Genomic DNA, 19,733 nt, shown 5'->3' with positions numbered 1-19,733 from the left:
AAGTTCAAAAGCTCGAGCACACCAGGTAATAAAGCACCACACTGCAGCACGTGTCCAAAATTTAAAAAAAATAAACTCAGTCTCCTTCAGAAAATCCACCCATCTCCTTCAGATCCGCTCCCTGGGGAAGGGGCCCTTCCTCCCCTGGGTCTCTCCTCAGTACCCATTTGGTGAGGAAATCTATCCTCTTTCCTTTCCACAGCATCTGTTACTTGGCTGAGCTTTGTTGTTGGACTTTTTCTGTGCCAGGAAGCCTCCTTTTCCAAGAGCTCCCACGGAAGACCAGACCTCCTCAAACACACTTCACAGCCAGGGATGAGGTATCTTCCTTCCCCTCCCCTCCCAAGCCTTCTCTTTAGCTGCACGCACTGGAATCCCAGACTCTCCCTCCTCCTGGACTCCTAGTCTCTTTCCTCTCAGTAAGGCCAGACATAATCCCGTCCCAGAGTCCCAGCCACCTTCTCTGGACAGGAACAGCTTCACTTTCTGTCTCCTGGAATCTTCCCTGTGAAGGGATCAGGCCCACTCGCACCCCTCTGTGAAGAGATGGATACCCTGGAGAACTCCAGCTCCTGCTGTGCATCATATGGGTCCAGATCCTTTTATTCAGTCTCACCGGGGAGTGGCACAACTCTTCAGTACACCTACGTACTCTAATATCACTACAGGGGCAGGATCTTGAGATCTCTGACACCTGTTGCTGGCAAGCAGGCCTGTGGACGCCACTGCTGCCATATCAGTAAAGGACATCACTGCTAGTAAGGGGCAGAATTTGGCACCCCCCTTACAGAGGAATAAAGAGGAGAATGAAAGGAGAATAAGAAGAGCTGGGAGACTCAGAGGGGATAGCAGACAGGAGGAAGGGATAAATGATGGAGATAGGCTGAGGCAGAAGGAAGCTGGGTGGTAGGAGAAAGATGGAAAGGGGAAATGAGGGAAAGATGGGAAGGGACTGAGAAATTGGAAAGAAAGGAGCTGGGGCTGGTAGATAGTGAGGAGGAGGATTAGGAGGTAGGAAAGGCACAAAGAAAGAAGATGGGGTGAGAGATGGTGATGTTGAGACTGGAGAGAGACAGTGGTTAAAGTGGCCCTGGTTATCAGTGTGGCACCAGCAACAAGAGACAAAGTCATTACAGGACCTGTGAGCCAGCAAACACTCACAGGCCCTGCAGTGGTTCTGCCCCTCACAGAGGTTTCCTAGGTGACAGGAAGACTGCGCGGGAGAAGGGAATTAGGTTGCGCGCGTGCCAGCTCACAGGCCCCGCGCTGATTTTGTTTCAGGCTGCTGCAGCTACCTCTCCTGCTGCTGCTGCTGCAGAAAGATGTGAAAATCTGGGGAGCCTAGTAGGGAGGAGGGAGAGAGAGAGGCTGCTGCTGGGCAGGGTGCTGACAGAGGGGGCTTCTGTTTCTGAGCAGAGGATTGAGGGAGAAAGGCTGCTGCTGCTTCTGCTAGGGAAAGGGAGGAGGGGGCTGGGGTTGCTGGTCAGGGGGTTTGGGGAAGAAGGGGCTTCTATTGCTGAGCAGTGGGTTGGAGAGAAAGAGAAGCTGCTGGGCAAGGGGTGAGGGAGGGAGAAGAGGGAAAGCTGCTGGACAAGGAATGGAAGGGGAGAAAGTGGGGGATGCAGGGCAAGGAATGGAGTGGGGAAGGAAAAGGGGGGATGCAGGGAAAATACGGAGGGGGAGAGAAAAGGGGATGCTGTGCAAAGAGTGGGGGAAGAGAAAGAGGCAGGAAATGAGGGCGAGAGGGAGGTGCTGTGCTTCAGCCGCCACCACCAGAGGAGAGAGTGCTGGATTAGAGTAGTCACTATGAGACGAGTGGGGGAGGGAATAATTCTGAACGTCTGCCCCGGGCACAGAAAAAGCTGGTCCCAGCGCTGCCCCATCCCACCCAAACACCCCCACTCCTCTCACCACACAGCCCTTAGCATCCCTGGGCCTCACACAGACCCTCCTGACCACCAAACCCCATGCAGCTCACCGCCTCTCCCCAATCCTCCACCTCCACAGAGCAACTGCAAGAGCAACGGCGACACGCACACACGCGTTTGATGAGATGGCATGCGGGGCCGAGCTCACTTGATTGTTTTATGTTTGTTCTGAAAGTTTATTCTGAAATAAATGTCTGACAAGGTTTGATGTTTGCTAACAGTGATATGTTGTATTAGTGGAATAGAAATGTCAATAAAAAATAAATAATAATAAACAGATAATGGAATCATAAAATGTGCTCTTTTTAAGTTTCCATGCAATTCTTGACTTGTTACACTTCGGTTTTAGTTGAAAATTTTGTTTATGGATATCCTTATTTTTTGTTTTTTCTCTTTTCTTTTTTTTTTTAACAAGTAATTAATCAGTAAGAGCACCCCACGAGGTTCCTGTTGACCTCATGTGACATGGCTGTGGAAAAGCTGGTCAGATGCCAGTGACGCACCATACTAGGTAGAAAGACTGTTGACTCCACTGTATACACCTGAGTCTGAGCAATGGCTGCCTCTGCTGGTCTTTGATTCTAAAAAACATTTCCAATTACATATATTGTAATACTTTTATTTCATACCAAACAACCCATATAGTTTATGAATAATTTTATGGCACTTATAGGACCTTTGTTCAAAGTAATTAATGGATATAATACAGCAAATCCCCATTATCCAGCTTGCATGGGGAACAGTCCGTGTGTTAAATGAATGTGCAGCTATCTGAGAGTCCCCTGCTTCCTGCTCCAGGCAACAGCCAGCAGGCAATAGGAGGAGAGTGGGGGGTAATACACAAATGTACAGAGCAGAGAAAAACCACTCTGCTCTCTCATCCAACTCCTCCCCTCTTGTCGGGAACAAGAGGGGAGGGGGTGATGAAGGAGTAGAGAAAGCACAGAGCAGAGTAGAGCACAGCTACTCTGCTCTCTTGTGTTGATCAGCATTCTGAAAAAGGAATCCTGGATTTACCCATCTTGGTTCATGTTTGTGCAAATATTCACAAATCTGAATTATTCAGGAGGCAAATTTCAAACTAACAAAGTAAGTACCCATGAACTTTGCACCTGCTTTATGTACAGTAGATTTTGTTTGGAAAACAATGTGCATAGATTTCAAAATACAATCTACTTGCCTTATTTTCCAATCCCACCAAACTATGCCCCAGGGAATGCCTCCTTTAAATACTGCTAAAAGTCCACATGTACTTTCAGCCATATGGAGGGAAGGACATTTTCAGACTGTCAACTGTGTTTATATTGCAATTTACCAAAATAAATGGCTTTGAAAATTGTCTTCCTTGTGTATTGGAACAATTCATCAAATATCCAGATCCAAAGCAGGTCAAAATACTCTAAACCAGGTGCATGTGGCGACTCCTGTGAGCCAGTGAATGGCTTGGGTTTCCCGTAGCTGAATGATGAATCCAAACCCATTCCAAACTGGGGATGTTCACTCGGAACCAGTTCTCCTATTTCTCATTTAACCTCTGAACTTTGCTTTACCAGATCTGTCTTGGGCAGTCCCTCTGCTTATAGGCCTTTTCATGAAATGAATAAAACAAGACACATTTCACTGGATATTAGTATTGTTATCCTAAGAGAATCTTCCTTTATAGCTTGGGTTAGTGGTCCATGCTGGGGTAGTAACGACATTTATAATGTTTTCCTCTTACGTGAGCATGTTTTCCCATCCTCGTTGAGCTTGTGGCCCAGGTTACACTTGCAATAATAAGAGCCAGGGACGCTGACACAGGTGTGCTGACAGCCGTGGTCCATTTCTGTGCACATGTCAACACCTGAGAGATAGAATATTGCATGGACAGTGCATTCTATTGCTTCACAATTTCATTATTCCAATTAAATGCTTCCAAGTCTATGTAGTTCCAGTGGGTTTCCATTAAATCTAAGGGCTTAGGATTTTTTCCTCTGTTTAGTTATAATACTCCTTGTGTGCATTTGATAGGTCTCTCCCCACCCTGCCCCAAATTTGAGAATTTGTGATAAATTGAAAGGGAGGGTTCTCTTTTTCCTTTTTAGTATGGCGACTCTCTAGTCGACTACTAAATGGCCCTAGATCCCTACCCATTGACTTCCCAGCTTAGTAGGGACACCATGCTTACACAGCCCCTCCTCTTGAGGCTGGCTGTGATTGGTAGTCTTAGTCTACTTGTGGGGGCTAGGAGTAGGAGCAGTGTGGACTTTTTTTTAGTTAGTTTTTGGAGAGTGAGGAGCTGATTTTTGTTTTCCCTACTGGGTTGGGCCTACTTCCCCAACCTGAAATATTTGCATTTATTTTTTTGCTTTCTTTGTTAACTGGTTCCCCCTAGTTTATTGTAAACCGGTACGATAAGACCTTGTCTTGAGTATCGGTATATTAAAAGAATTTAAATAAATAAATAAATAAATATTTAGAGGAGACTCCCCTTCAGTACAATCCTTGCCTGACAGGGTCTGCCTCCATTTTGAAAGACAGACTTGATTAAGATTTTTGGATATTTAGTTACTGGTGTGAAACCAGGAACCCTTATGGTGAAGATAGTCCCCGGATCCAGAGGACAAGAGTTGAAGACCTGTGAGCCCTCCTTCTAGGTCAGAGGAGAGGCAAGATTAATGACAGCATCACCCCAGCCAGAGAGACGTTTTTGGAATTGCAGAAGGTTTCCCCTTTTTGTTGTGAAAAGGATCCTGTTCCACTCCTACTCACAGGGAAGCTGATCTAGTGTAGCTGGTTTCTGTGTGTATCAGAATTTTCCCTCAGAGAAGTCACACCTATTGGAAGTTCGAGAAGGAAGAACATCAGGAGACCCTCACTAGGATCTCCACCCTAAAGGACAAGGGCACAAGCTGTGGGCAAGAGACAGAACGTTGAACTAAGGTAGGATTTTTCAGGGATTCAGGGGATTCCCCACAATAGGATTTCCCTAACGCACTGGGACCGTTTATTCATTAAGAATAAAGTCCCTCATGAGAGGCTTCTAAGTAAACTAAAAAGTCATGGGATAGGAGGCGATGTCCTTTTGTGGACTGCAAACTGGTTAAAAGACAGGAAACAGAGAGTAGAATTAAATGTTCTGTTTTCACAGTGGAAAAAGGTAAACAGTGGAGTGCCTCAGGGATCTGTACCTGGACCGGAGCTTTTTAATATATTTATAAATGATCTGGAAAGGGGTTCGACAAGTGAGGTGATCAAATTTGTGGATGAAAAAAAATTATGCAGAGTAGTTAAATCTCTAGCAGACTGTGATAAATTGCAGGAGGACATTGTGAAACTGGAAGATTGGGCTTCCAAATGGCAGATGAAATTTAATGTGGACAAGTGCAAGGTGATGCATATAGGGAAAAATAACCCTTGCTATAGTTACATGATGTTAGATTCTATCTTAGGAGTTATCACCCAGGAAAGAGAGCTAGGAGTCATAGTGGATAATACATTGAAACTCTTGGCTGAAGAGTAACCTAATGGTTAGGGCAGTGGTCTATGACCCAGGGAAACCAGCATTCAAATCCCTCTGTCACTCCTTGTGACCTTGGATAAGTCACTTTACCCTCTGTTGCCTCAGGTACAAAATTAGGTTGTAGACCCTGTAGGGATAGGGAAATACCTAAAGCACCTGAATGTAATCTGCTTTGATGTACACTTTGAAGTGCCAAAAAGTGGAATATAAAAAAATAAAAATGTACTGTGGCGGACAAAAAAGCAAACAATGTGAGGAATTATTAGGAAGAGAATGGCAAATAAAATGGTAGATGCTATAATGACTCTGTATTGCTCCATGGTGAGACCACCCCTTAAATACTGTATGCAATTCTGGTTACCACATCTCAAAAAAGATTTAGTTGCACTGGAAAAAGTACAGAGAAGGGTGACCAAAATGATACGGGGCATGGAATGGCTCCCCTATGAGGAAAGGCTAAAAAGGTTAGGGCTGTTCAGTTAGAAGAGTCAACTGAGGGGGGATATGATAGAGGTCTACAAAATCATGAAAGGACTTGAACAGGTTAATGTAAATTGGTTATTTACTCTCTCAGATAATGGAAGGACTAGGGGGAACTCCATGAAGTTAGCAAGTAGCTCATTTAAAACAAATCGAAGAAAATTCTTTTCACTCAGTGCATATTTAAGCTCTGGAATTCATTGCCAGAGGATGTTGTTTGGCAGTTAGTGTAACTGGGTTTAAAAAAAAAGTTTGGATTAGCTCCTGGAGGAAAAATCCATAAACTGCTATTAATTAATAAGCAATAGTAGCTTGAGATCTATTTAATGTTTGGGTATTTGCCAGGCACTTGTGACTTGGATTGGCCACTGTTGGAAACAGGATACTGGGCTTGATGGACCTTTGGTCTGACCCAGTATGGCATATCTTATGTTCTTATGTAAGAAGCTGAGATAAGGACACAAGCCCAGAATCAGGAAGACTGTAAATATTCCCATTGTACAGTTTAATTTGTGGAGGCTGTAATGGACATTGATGGACGTTTTTTACATAATTAGTAAATTTTATGTGAACATTCAGTCTGTGATCAGCCTGTTTGTCCCTGCTGTAACTATCGAAAGAGAAAGGTTAAAGATACACTCACACTCATTCCACTGCCTGGGCCAAGAAGGACTGCCTTCACCCCCATAGAAAGAATCCACCCCTTGGGATCTGCAGTGAGGGGAATTATGCCTGAGAAGACAGCCCCAGAGAATACTTTTATGGCCCTAGGGGAAATAGCAAACAGCCAAACCCTGAATAAAGGGTTACATTAGTATTTTCTTACTGGCCAGTATTTGACTATTATTTGTATTTCCCAAAATATCTTTCCATAAGTATATTTGGTCTTCATTCACTTTGTTGATAATTAATAAATAGAATTTTAAAAAGCCTTATTCACAGTAACATAAGAAAGGGTGAATGATCTGCCTTGATGCCTAGGTGGCCTGTATCTGGGTTTGAAAGGTGGGGAGGTTTTCAGGTTTCTGCTGTACATTAGCAAGGGACCAGTTCCTTCCTGACATGGTAACATTTGGGATTCTGTGCCTCAACAGATGCTGCCTTCCCTCCTGGGTGCGTTTCTTATCACCTTTTGTTCATATGTTTTCCTCTGACTCTGCACTGGACTAAAACATTTTGGGAAGTTGCAAAATACAAGATATGTAATAAATAAACTGTATCACCGTGGCATGTGTCCACCACCCATGCTGCACCTGAACTATCTGCCACTCACCACATAGCTTGCCCTGGAACTGTTTGCCAAACCGGTGAATGAGGTCAAAGGATTCCACCAGGAAGACATGTTCTTCCAGCGGGTAGGAGGCCATGGCACGCAAGGAGGTCATCTCTGCTCTCTGAACACCCACAGCGTAAATCTCAATGCCAGCCTGACGGGCCTGTGCTGCCACTTCTGTCACGCGGTCTTGAGGCCTCCCATCTGTTACAATGACCGCCACGCGAGGAATCCTCTTGGCCAACGGCCTGGCCCCTTCCTGCTCAGTGAAAGCAAAGTTCATGGCATACTGGATGGCCAGGCCAGTCATGGTGCCCTGTGCCAGGGGGATGATGCTGCTGATGGCTTTCTCCATGTCTGCCCTCTTGGAGAATGACTTGAGCGAGAAGACGTTCTGCACCTGACTGGAATACTGCACCACGCTCACTCTTGTAGCATTGAAGCCAACCTCCAGAGAATGGATAATTTCAATCATGAACTTCTTCATGGTCTCAAACTCAAAGGGACGGACGCTGCGAGAGCTGTCAATGATGAACACCAGGTCCATGGGACCAGTTTTGCATTTTTGTCCTGGAAGAGATAAAATATGTTTATGTTAGATTCCTGGTATGAGATGCTTCTTGTATGCTGATAAATAAATAAATAATAATTTAAAAAACCCTATTGCTTCCTTTCAAAACTTCTAACTCCTTAAAGCAATGTTGATCGGAATCCACATTAATGGGCATTGCCAGCCAGACAGAGAGCAATATGGAGAGTGTGATAACCTGGATCAGATACGTGGCCACTGATAGACCACTAAAGTCTGTACTGTATGTACAATGGAGAGTATTCCTAGGAAGGGGAGGTGTGTGTCTAGTCACTGAGTGAAACCCTAGGGTCCTGGGAAGTTTATAAAAGTGCCTCTCATGAGGCCTGAGAAGGATTTCAGAGACTGAGGAGCTTCCAGTCTTCGAAGTTATCCCTTAAGGACTTATAGGCTTAGGATCTGCTGAGGTAATTTGCTTGAGGAGCAGTAGAGAGCTCCTTCCAGTATGGCTGAAGACCATCCAGGATTATAAGGACCCCAAAACCTTTGGGGACACCAGTTCTGCCTGGGGAAGCTCACAACTGAAGAAGTATTGTAAGAAGACAAGTGTTTCCTTGTCTTAAGCAAAAGAAAGACCTTGTGGGGAGCCTGAGAGGGAAGAATCATTTGGCACTCTAACTAAATATTGGGCAAAGAGAAACTGGGATTAATAACTGTGTGGGTTATCTGTGATTTGACTGGGAAGATGTTTCTAATTTTTCCTATTTTTTTTGGAATGCCACTCTGTGTGCACCTTCTGGTTTTGGTGTGTGAATCCCCACCTCCTTGGGCCCCAGAGCTATTTCCCTTCTGGAAGATCCTTGGTTCCGAGACTGCAGATAGCTTTTTCCCACCCCTACAAAGCCTGAAAGTGATCTGGGTCACAGACGTAACAGGGATCCAGATTGGATAGTGAGTCTTAGGCTCCAATTGAATGACAGCAACATCTTCTAAGAGACTTTACAATATAACATAATTATTCTATGTAAATATTCTATGTAAATATTCAATCCTAAACTGCTCTGTTATCTTGCTCTAATTTCTTTCCCTCAGTTAGATTAATCCTGTTTTATGTAACTTTATGACCTTTGCACTTGTTTAATGTTCTGTTTTTTGATTCACACCCCCTGTTATCTGTAAACCAGCATGATGTGATTACTAATCACGAATGCCGGTATAGAAAAATGCTAAATAAATAAATAAATAAATCAATCAATCAATCTATCCACGCTCCCACATGGCTGCACGTGCTCTGCAATGCTCTCACCTGCAGCCTGTGGTCTGGCTCCCAGCCTGCTTAAGCAGAGCAGAAGTACAGCTGCACAGAGAATGGCCTTCATCCTGTAGTTCCCTGGTCCTGTCTGAAGCCAGCAACAATTCACTGCATGAATAAGAGGAGGAAGAGATTTCTTACTCGGCGATCAAATTATAGAACATTTTGTAAGCAGCATTTATGACAAGATCTCAAAAGTCAGTTTTTAGAGAATAAAGTATTGGTGGTGGTGATGATGATGAAATAGCTGTACAGCAGGATAAAATGTTATTTCAGTGGTTTTGAGCTGATCACACATTTGGGAATAATTTTCATTATTGCAGGATTGGCTACAGATATACAGTGTTTCTTCCCCTCCCCTGGATTATTCATAGAGAGCGGTTAGGCAATCAAAGAATGTTGCGAGTTGATGGAAACCTGGTCTGTTTCAACCTAAATGTACCGAGGTTGATATTCAGTGCTATTTAGCCATATAAGTGGCCTCCACTTCGCAGGATAACTATCCAACTAAATAGTTATCCGACACTAAGTGGTGGGCAGGATGGGGGTATTCCAGGGCATAGCTTCTTATCCGGTTAACTTGGTCAGATAAGTGCCGATATTCAGCCTTATCTGGCTAAATTTGCTGGACAAGTTAGACCTGCTATTGAACAGGCTAAAGTTAGCCAGATAAACTTATTTGGTTATCTTTTAGATAGTATATTCATTGGTGTGGCCGCACGGATGAATATCCCATCTGCCTTTCTCTTCACTTTCCTGCCCCTAAGGATCCTCTGTGCTCACCTGTTTGAATTCTGATGGGAAACCATTCCAAACACTGTACCATGAAAAAGCAGTAGCTGAGATGGGGAGTATCTGAGTATGGGATGCCTTCTCAACAGACACACCTTCAGAATTCTGAATTATCAACAGAGAGAAAAATAAAGTGGAAGAGACACAGAGAAAGGTGAAGAAACAGAGTCAGCTGGAGAGATATGAAAAGACAGGATGAGCGAGAAAAAGACAAAGGGAGATGGAATTTGTCATTTTAAATACTTGTATCATATCTGCCCTCACTCATCTCTTTACCAAGTGGAAGAGTCCTGGGGGGGCTCGGTTTCTTCTCATACGGAATTTGTTCCATACTCTTGATCCTCCTCTTTACCTGTTCTAGGTGTACTATATTCTTTTAGAGATGGGTTGATCTGAGCTGAGGTCAGGCGAGAAGCTCGCTGCCTATAAGATCTCAGATACAAGTCGATTGTACCTGGCACATCTCTTACAATACAATTAAACAAAAAAAACCCAACCAAAATCCTTAAATATCCCAAAGTGTGCCGCATCGGATCAGTACATCAAGCTATCTCCGCACACTCCTACAGCGTACGAGCTAAGTTTTGGATTTTCTGTATTTAATTTTTGGTTCAGTGTAAAGAACTGTTTTGGTGTTAATCTCATCACGACACAAATCATCACAATGAAGGAGGGTTCATGGTTACAATTGAAGGGAGGAGAACTATCAAACAAACATGCATGGCAGCAGATACACGCGTAAATAGCTGCGAGCAGATATCTGCAAGTATTTTGTAACCCATGCGTACGATATACATGTGTATGTAGGCTTACGCATGAATACATGCAACGCATTGAAACCATGTATATCAATGCATGTACTTTTCCTACCTATTTTTAAAATATACGTGCATATGTTTTACACGTGAAAGTAAAACAGGACTTACTTGTGTAAATCGGCCAGTTTTAAAATATGCGTGTGGGTGGACAAATTTAATCAGTTTACCAATTAATCCCATCCCTTCTCCAGGTCATCGAGGTCTCTCCTGGGTCTTCAGCCTGAACTCCTCCCAGTTCACCCAGACCTCCCACCCAATCAGTGCTACACAATAAACACGTTTAAGATCACTTACGCTAGATAATTAACAGGTGTAAATATATGTAAGCTGGCAGGTGCACGTATGCATGCACGCGTCTTTTAAAACAGCAGCTTACATGAGTGTTGGCCTTGCCCCATTTTTTACACGTGGATATGGGTGTGCAAAAGTGAAAATACTGGTGTATTTTCAACTTTTATAAAATACAGAATAGGCGATTTGATGCTACCTTACGTGGCTCTATGCTAATTTTTCCGTGAGTAGAGTTTTGAAAATTCACTCCTAAGAGTGTAACATGTCTGCACTATGTCATATAAAGTCTTTTCTTCCTCTTCACCACCCACATTGGGATATTTAAACATCTGGATGGGTTTTTTGTTTAATTGTCTTAGACTATAAACCCAGCTGCCTCTTTTTTTTGTTTAGAATAACATCTCTTACGATACCATGATGATATCCAGAATGAATATGCATGAGACAGATCTGCATGCAATGGAAGCAGGGCATAGAAATTTTTCATGCATTCATTCTGGATTATCCTAAAACCCAGATTTACTAGGCTGTCCCTGAGGACTGGGTTGAGAAAGTGTTCTAAAACATGCAGATGAATTCGAAACACTGAGCCGTATTGGGTTTACAACATTTGAACTTGGGAAGTATCAAACTTCATGTATTATTTGAAAATTAAAACATTTATAAAAATGTTTTTGGACTGTTGGGACCAATATGGGAGACACGGCTAAGTGATAATATCCTTATGTATGAAAATCCCTAAACTTTATGTACACATTATTGTAGCCCCCATCCCAGTCAGCTTTTGGGACAGGGGCACACGAGTCATGCAAAGCCCCTTGATCTCCTGCACAGGGGGAGAAAAGACAGTCTTTTTAAGGCCCTTAGGGTTTTCTTCCACTTTGGGATTATTCTGCACACCAGTTCAGCCATACCAAAAATCACACTCCACTCCAAAAGTTTTGTTCAGAATAAAAGCTTCTATGGAAAACTGGTAGGAGGGAAAAACCCCCCAAAATCCCAAACTCTGGAGACTCCAGCAGCAATGCTCAATATGGTAAAACAAATTCCACAAAACACGACAAAAGCAGCAACAATCTCTTGTCACACACTCCACAAATCTTTCCCCAAAGGTAAGCTCTTATGGGCAGGCACTCTTCTGCCCTGGGCCTTCCAGTACCTTTTAGGGGGCAGATCGTCTTCTCCTGTCTGTTTCTCTCACTTCTGTTTCTCTCTCTAAAACCTTGGTCAGTCTGCAACTCTATGGATTTTCCCAAACAGGTCGTCTCCCTCTGAAACCTCCCCAGTCCCCTCATCCAGCAGTCTCCTGAATTTTCCTTGTGAGACTCCTCAGACTCTTCTCTCCAGTTCAACCTGGTCTCCCAGGAATACTAAATTTCTTCCTCTCTCCAAGCACTCCTTTGAGCAAAAGAGCTCACGCCTGATCCTATCACTGTAGGGGGATAGGCCCATCAAGTATTCTCTGCACGAAGAGACGCTCACTCTCTCAACCTTATAGTTGATGTTCCAGTTCTTACCCGTACAAGCAAGCGCGTCTCAAGTGAGACCGCGCAGAACAAAAAAGAACATAGAAGCCAAAAAATAAAGAGCTGAATCACAAAGGATGTTCTTGGACGGTTGCCGTGCAGATACTGAAGTATATCCCCTGAGGCAGGACTCTGTCCGAAACACGATCGTGTCGGGATTGGAACCATCACTGGATGAGTATTAAATTTCTTCTTGTATCTTGCAATATGGTGAGCCAAAGTTGGTGACTAAGAATTAGGTGCTCCAGCAGTACGTTGGACATAAGGATTTTATTAAATGGACAAAAAAATTTAAAAAATTCGTTGTAATAAAAAGCAAGGTGACCCTATACCATATTAGAGTCTGTGTTTAAATACAGACCCTTAGAGTAAGGGGTCTACATATGCAGTTTGGCTAGAGAATTATGTTAAAGTGTCATTGACTAGTTGAACCACTGTTGAGAGTTGTAGATACACATTGAGGTAACTGGAATACATTGGTGTTGGGGTAAGATTTGTGATCTAGTTCTTACCCGTGCCACATGGGCATAGGAGTTCTGTTTCCTTAACAGACCCTTCTACACCTCACTACACTGACATCACACATAGGGGCAAGGTTCTAGTGAGACTTCTGACTTACACTGCTGGCAATGCAAACAAACAGAACCCGCGAAAGTGAAAAAAACACTACTACAGACCAAAAAATATCACTCTTCAAGAACAATATACTCCTGTCATTATTTCAGAAAAGACTACTTTGCATGAAGCAGACCTCATAAACAAGGGCACCAACCCTGCACCGTGTTTCCCTGGTGCCTTATTTGCTCCTATGCAAATATGTAGTGCCATTTGATTTATAATCATCAGTCTGGATAGAATATAATTTCTGCAGATTCCTTGGTTATATTGCTTTAGACAATTTTTTTAAAATTGCAAGTAAAACATGACCTTGGTCAAAAGGTTATTCTGAATCGAGGTATTTATATTGTTTTTGTAGAGTGAGATTTTTTGGTCTGTTACGCTCCTGGCAAACAGACCTACTGAGACTGCTGCCGCCATAAAGGTAAAGGGAAACATTGTTAGTAAGGGGCAGATTTTGGCACCACCTTACATTATAATAGCAATGTCTTCAGTGAGAGAAGGCTGTTTATTTCAATGGTTGTAAGAAATGAGTGGATAATGTGATGCTGCTTTGGATGGATGCTTTGTTGCCCCAGCGACTTCAGATTGTGGGACTTTTGAGTTCTAGAAAACTGACAAAATAACATAAACTAATGCTGGCCGAAAGCGCTGCTCTGCATGGGAAAAACTCTCTATAACAGAAGGAGGAAGATTCCTGGCTCTTCCTGGATTTGTCTCCATTAAACAGAATCAGGCCATTCCAAGGAAGATGGAGGTCTTCTGTATCAGGCTCAGATGGCTTGCAGAGTGAATCTTATTCTTTGCTGCTCTCACAATTCCACGCAATAATGTCCTATCTCGAAATCAAGCAATAAAGCAAGCCCTACTGGATGTCTGCTGAGAAGACCATACCATTAGATTAGGTAGAGATATAAATAAATAAATTAATGACGTGTTCATAACTCCCCCATGTGGGCTGCTGTGTTGGTTGCTTCCTACTGATATTGAAGAGGAAAACAGCTAGCAAGGGTGTGGATTCTGAGTTTCATAAGAACATAAGAAAATGCCATACTGGGTCAGACCAAGGGTCCATCAAGCCCAGCATCCTGTTTCCAACAGTGGCCAATCCAGGTCATAAGAACCTGGCAGTACCCAAAAACTAAGTCTATTCCATGTTACCATTGCTAATGGCAGTGGCTATTCTCTAAGTGAACTTAATAGCAGGTAATGGACTTCTCCTCCAAGAACTTATCCAATCCTTTTTTAAACACAGCTATACTAACTGCACTAACCACATCCTCTGGCAACAAATTCCAGAGTTTAATTGTGCGTTGAGTAAAAAAGAACTTTCTCCGATTAGTTTTAAATGTGCCCCATGCTAACTTCATGGAGTGCCCCCTAGTCTTTCTATTATCCGAAAGAGTAAATAACCGATTCACATCTACCCGTTCTAGACCTCTCATGATTTTAAACATCTCTATCATATCCCCCCCGAAGTCACGGCATTCGCTCATGCGCCTTCGCAGCTTGAGCGCCCAAATTGGACGTGCGTTCATGCACCTTCGCCGGTGTTTGGGCGCTCAAGGGTCAGGGGTGACGTCACAAGCTGCAAGATAGCGCTGGGGAAGCAGTGAGCGACGGAATGGAGGGAGGCAGGCAGGCAGGCGAGCCGGAGCTGCCCTGCATGCAGGTAAGGTAGTGGAGCCGCCGCCCCGCCCCCTCCCGCAAACCTCCCCCTGGCCCTGGCTCTGCCGCTCTGGCAATCTTCCAGTTGCCTGCCGGTGTAATTTTTTTGGCATGATGAACTCGCACCGCCTGTATGTCCCATTTGGGCGCTCAAGCCAGCGAAGGTGCCTTGAGCACCCAAATTGGACGTGCGTTCATGCACTTTCGCCGGCGGGGCTGCTGGAAGCCGCTTTCGCCGCCGGCTGCCCCCGGGAGGCAGGGGAGCCGTGGTGGGCACCTTGGGAGGAGGGGAGAGAGGACTGGGGCTGCTGGAAGCATGCAGTAAGTTTACTTTAGTTACAATTTCTATTTTCTTAATAACATGTTGAGTCGATTTTCGCCCTGCGCCTTGCTTCGGGAAGGGGGGAGAGAGGACTGGCAATCTCCGATGCCCGAGCGTAGGAGAACCATCCACTTCCTGGTACCTGCATTTCAAATGTCATTTGAAATGACAGGTACCAGCGCACCCATTTTACTGTATAGGCACTGTATAGTGCTCTATACAGTAAAATGGATTGCGCTTCATGGATGCTTCTTGGACATGCTTTGGACGCGGCTTGCATTTGCATGCCATTTAAATACTGTATCGAGCGGTATGTGATCCGAACTGTGCGCGAGGCAAACGAGGGTGCGCCCGGCACTACCGCACTCTTTCTACCGCGTCCTTACTGTATCGGCCTGCCAGAGAGTTCCAGTGACTCTTGAGAGGTTGGGTAAGGAATGCATTCCTGGAAGGAGGAGAGAACAGGAAGAAAGGAGAACTGTGTTAACCACTACATTATCATGAGGCTCTGGGAGGAGTTTGGATAAGAAGCGAGAAGCCTTTTCTTGACATCTGGATTAAGTTATGAAAAATGAGTCTTTGAATTATGCCATTTAGACTAATTCAAGTATCATGCCCAGCAATTTGGGAGGAAGCTCCAAACCTGCCCCTGAAATTGAGACCGGATGTGGAAACAAAAGATCAAATTAAACCATTAGTAAGAGTCACAGATTTATTGGAAAAATGAGAAGGTAATGGACTGTCTTGAATAAGGGCTTGTAACTAGTTAGTCATTTCACCTTACAATCAGTAAAGTAATGTTGGAACCACATTCATGGCTCAGCAAAGCCTCTTCCCTGACAGGGAAACCTGGACAGCAGTGGGACTATGAAACGTATAGGAAGTTTGAACATCCTAATCCCTGGACTTTGAAATCCTAGTGGAGGACCTCAGCCCAGGGGTTACACATTGAATGGTGTGTAAAGATATGCTTAGTACATTTTAGTTCCAGTACTAACCTCAAATACAAATGGAGCAGCTATATTTATTTAAGGAAACTTTATTCTAACCTGGTATACTAAGATCCCAATATTCAAAAGCCCTCCGCGCCTTAATACCTGACCTGAACAGTGAAGCACTTAGACTTTTGAATTGAAACATTTTACTCTGCTCAATGCCTAAAGTTAGACTTTAAATCACGGGGCTCTTAAATGTAGGTGCCTTACAAGGGTCGTGGGCAGGGACAGGGAGAGGACAGGTTACAAATGTAGGGACACTGAGGTTCATCTTCAAAAGAATTTAGCCGGCTAAATGAATATTTGGGCACTTAGGATATATTCTAGCAGGCTAGTAAGATAGCTGGCTAGAATATATCTGGATAAGTTAGGGGCATACCGAGGGAGTAACTGGGAGGAGTTGAGTTAGCTGGCTAACTAAATTATTCAGCTAGCCAGATAACCTAGCCAGCTAACAGGATCATTTATCAAATCGTGTTAGGGCCCTAACACCCAAGATAACGCCCTAATGCATGTGATAAATACTGCATCGTGAAATGCATATGCAAATTTGAGAACTTTATTCAAGTGGGAGGAGTTTGAGCAGAGTAAATGGAAATGAGGGCTGGTTAACGTTGTGTGCGATAATGTAACGCACACTATCGCAGGATTTAACGCTGGAAATAACTATACCTTTTTCCTGAGTATTATGCCTTCGATAGTTGTGTGTTACGGTCAGAATAGGATTTATTGCAAATCTCATTTCTGAAGGGGGGGAGGGGGGAGGGAGAGAAAAAGAGAACCTCGGAGGAGGCACACTTAAATCTGAACTTTTTATACCACTATAAGAGGGGGCATTATAACTAGGGCTGAGGTTTGTTGGGTGAGTTGGGTTTTAGGGTGCAGTACATGCACAGTCATACGTACCATCAGTGAAGATTTAATGTGATTTGGAGGGATGAAAGGTGACAGAAGAGTAGATTTGTACCAAGTTCTCTCTACCTAGCTTGATTGCAGATAGATGGAGAATGCAAAAAAAAAAAAAAAAAAATCTTCACTGATGGTAACTGTGCTGTTCATACAGATGACTGTGCATGTTAAACTGCCCCCCAAAACCCAATTCACCATCCAAACGTCACCCTGAGCTATTAGTGCCCCCTCTTTCAGTGGTATAAATAGTTAATTTTTGGTGAGTCTCTCTCTCTCTCTCTCTCTCCCTCTCCCTCTCCCTCCCCCTCCCCCTCCCCAGCAGCCCAAAATGTGATAACAGCTGACCTTATCATGGGTGCTATATAGCAAAATGATGAAGTTCAAGTCAATAGTATGGCTGCATTATTGAATATACCTCCAAGGTTAGTCAGATAAGTTTATCCAGCTAGCGTTGCTATTCAGACTGTGTCTGAATATGGATCTCCCCATGCCTAAACTTGGAGAGTCAATATCATGTCTAAGTAAGTTTAGAAGCCTTAACACCATTTAAGTACCTATATTCAGCTGCTTTAAGGGTTTTAGTTAGGAGCCTTATTTAGGTGCTTTTGTTTCAGCCATGTAAGGTGCCTTAAATAAGGCACTGAGTGCTCTTTGCATATCAGGCGCTAAATGCTGAGGCATCCCCTGCTTTTCAGTGTCACATTGTTTGGATCAGAGTAAGTGGAATTAGAGAAAGACTTTTCATCTTGCTGCTGTGAAAGAAAAGTTGGGAATGATTCCAGGGAAAGCTTTGGATAAGGTGATAGCTATTTTCAGCATTTCACATTGAAACTCGAGCTAACTCCCAAGCTGAATGGACAATAGTGCCCTTGTTGCTGTGTGTATACAGAGAGCACTGCACATTACCTGCATCTGTTCCATGTTATTTCTGGATTTGACAGGGGGGGATAGGGGAGTGTGGGAAACCGAGTTATAGGGGGAGGATAAATTTCCCTGCTGCATGGCTATGGATCTGTTAATAAATCCAGCAGTATTAATTATAATTGCTGCCTTATGCATAACCTCCCCATCCACCTTGTAGGATCTCTTTGCTTGGCTTAGTTACTGTATTTATTTTATTTATTTACAATTTTTTATATACCACTTATACTGGTTTTCCATACTAAGTGATACACAACTGAATAAGCATGCATAATAAAACGTCATAAAACATAAAATCCTAAACTACAGAAACAGTGCATCAAACTAAAATATTACCTTCAATAAAAATACAGAATAATTGATGGAAAAGCCAACTGAAAGCAAGAAGCTTTCAGCTTCTTCCTAAATAGCTTATAGTCATTGAGTTCACAAAGCTCTCATTCCACCGTGTAGGTTTTAGCAACTATCAGGCTCAGGCTGGTCTTGAACCTACAGCTTATGGGTACTAAGGCACCATTGTCTATGACAAGCCATGGGATTACTCTGCTGCAGTCCACTTACTGCTATCTGTGCATCTGTACCATTTTCCTATCTTCTAATTGTCCCAATAGGGGGGTCATCCTAGAATGGCCCCTATTGGCCAAGGTATTTCTTCTGCACCTTGGGTTATGTTCCCTGCTGGTTCACTGACTGATGGCGGTTGCTTATTTCATTTATTTATTTATTTATTTATTTGCAGTTTTTATATACCGACATTTGTTTAGTAACCTCACATCGGTTTACATTCAACAAAAAGTTGCAGCAGTACTAAATAACAGGAGGTTAGCACCAGTGCATTACAATTAATGAATAAACATTTCATGGTTGCTCTGTTGGGATGCTTGTCTCTGGACTTCCTGGAGTCCTGCACCAAACCTTGTTTGCCATGCAGTCCTGTGCCTTATTTCTTGTACCTTGTGATTCTTCTTGAACTCTGATCCTTGACCTTGCCTGCCTGGTTTTTACCCAGGACTGCTCACCTTAAAGGTACAGCAAAGAATAAACTAACCTTGTTCAGTTCCTTCCTGCTAGTTGGATCCCTTTCCATGATGGCTGCCTGTGTCTCAAGCCAGTGGTTTCCTGACAACATGATAAAGTAAATGTAAGGCACACTTTATAGGTGAAATATTTTAAGGGCTCCTCTGGGTTTCCTTATAAGAGCATTATAGGAAACCTTGTGGATGCCCAACAGAGTAGGATGGTGAGGGGGAACCCTTGTCAGATTTCCTTTGCTCGCTTAGGCCTCAAGTCTGCAAACTGCCTGAAATGGCTGAAGATGCTGAGCTCATGACGCTTTTTCTCACACGGCTGGGAGATGTTTGGTTATGTCTTGTGAAGATTTTGAAATATCGTCACAGCACTGAGGCCTTTGATTTGTGTAAGTGTGCGTTCTCAGGAAATGTGAAAGCGAGCCTGTGCAAGGCGGGGTCGGCCTCCTCCTTATCATGGGCTTGCCTGAGAGCTGTGGGAACAGCGCACCTGCAGCGCGGGCCAGGCAAGGAGAGCAAACAGCGGAAAAAAAAAAGGAAATAGTCTGGAGACCTTGGAGACCCAACCTCAGGTATCGCCTGGCAGCTGAAAGCTGATGACAGACCGTGCCATACACGTAGTCCTTGTCAGCCACCCTCAGAGCCTAAGCACGGCTCTTCTCCTCACTGAGGAGCACCCTGAGGGCCTCACTTGGGCAGAACGTTAAGCTTTACCAGCTCATTTTTTTACTTCCCATATCTGAAAAATATAATCTTTCTTCCTAAAATAAAACTAACAAAAAAATGATGCATGAGCAGAGGCAGGAAGGGTAGATGGGACA

At 43.6% G+C, this 19,733-nt stretch overlaps 1 protein-coding gene across 1 annotated transcript in view; it reads right to left on the bottom strand.

Moving 5' to 3' along the window:
* Positions 1-19,733, bottom strand: part of MATN4 (matrilin 4) — a 108,221-nt gene that overhangs the window by 58,848 nt on the left and 29,640 nt on the right. Inside the window, exons 2-4 of the mRNA XM_029613443.1 lie at positions 9,019-9,132; positions 7,184-7,753; positions 3,649-3,771 (exon numbers count right to left, since the gene is read on the bottom strand). Coding sequence (XP_029469303.1) covers positions 3,649-3,771; positions 7,184-7,753; positions 9,019-9,091 — 766 coding nt within the window. The 5' untranslated portion in view covers positions 9,092-9,132. The remainder of the gene's footprint in view (positions 1-3,648; positions 3,772-7,183; positions 7,754-9,018; positions 9,133-19,733) is intronic.

This window comes from Rhinatrema bivittatum, chromosome 8 (genome assembly GCF_901001135.1).
Source record: "Rhinatrema bivittatum chromosome 8, aRhiBiv1.1, whole genome shotgun sequence".
NCBI lineage: Eukaryota > Metazoa > Chordata > Amphibia > Gymnophiona > Rhinatrematidae > Rhinatrema > Rhinatrema bivittatum.
This window is presented reverse-complemented; position numbering and strand designations above follow the sequence as displayed.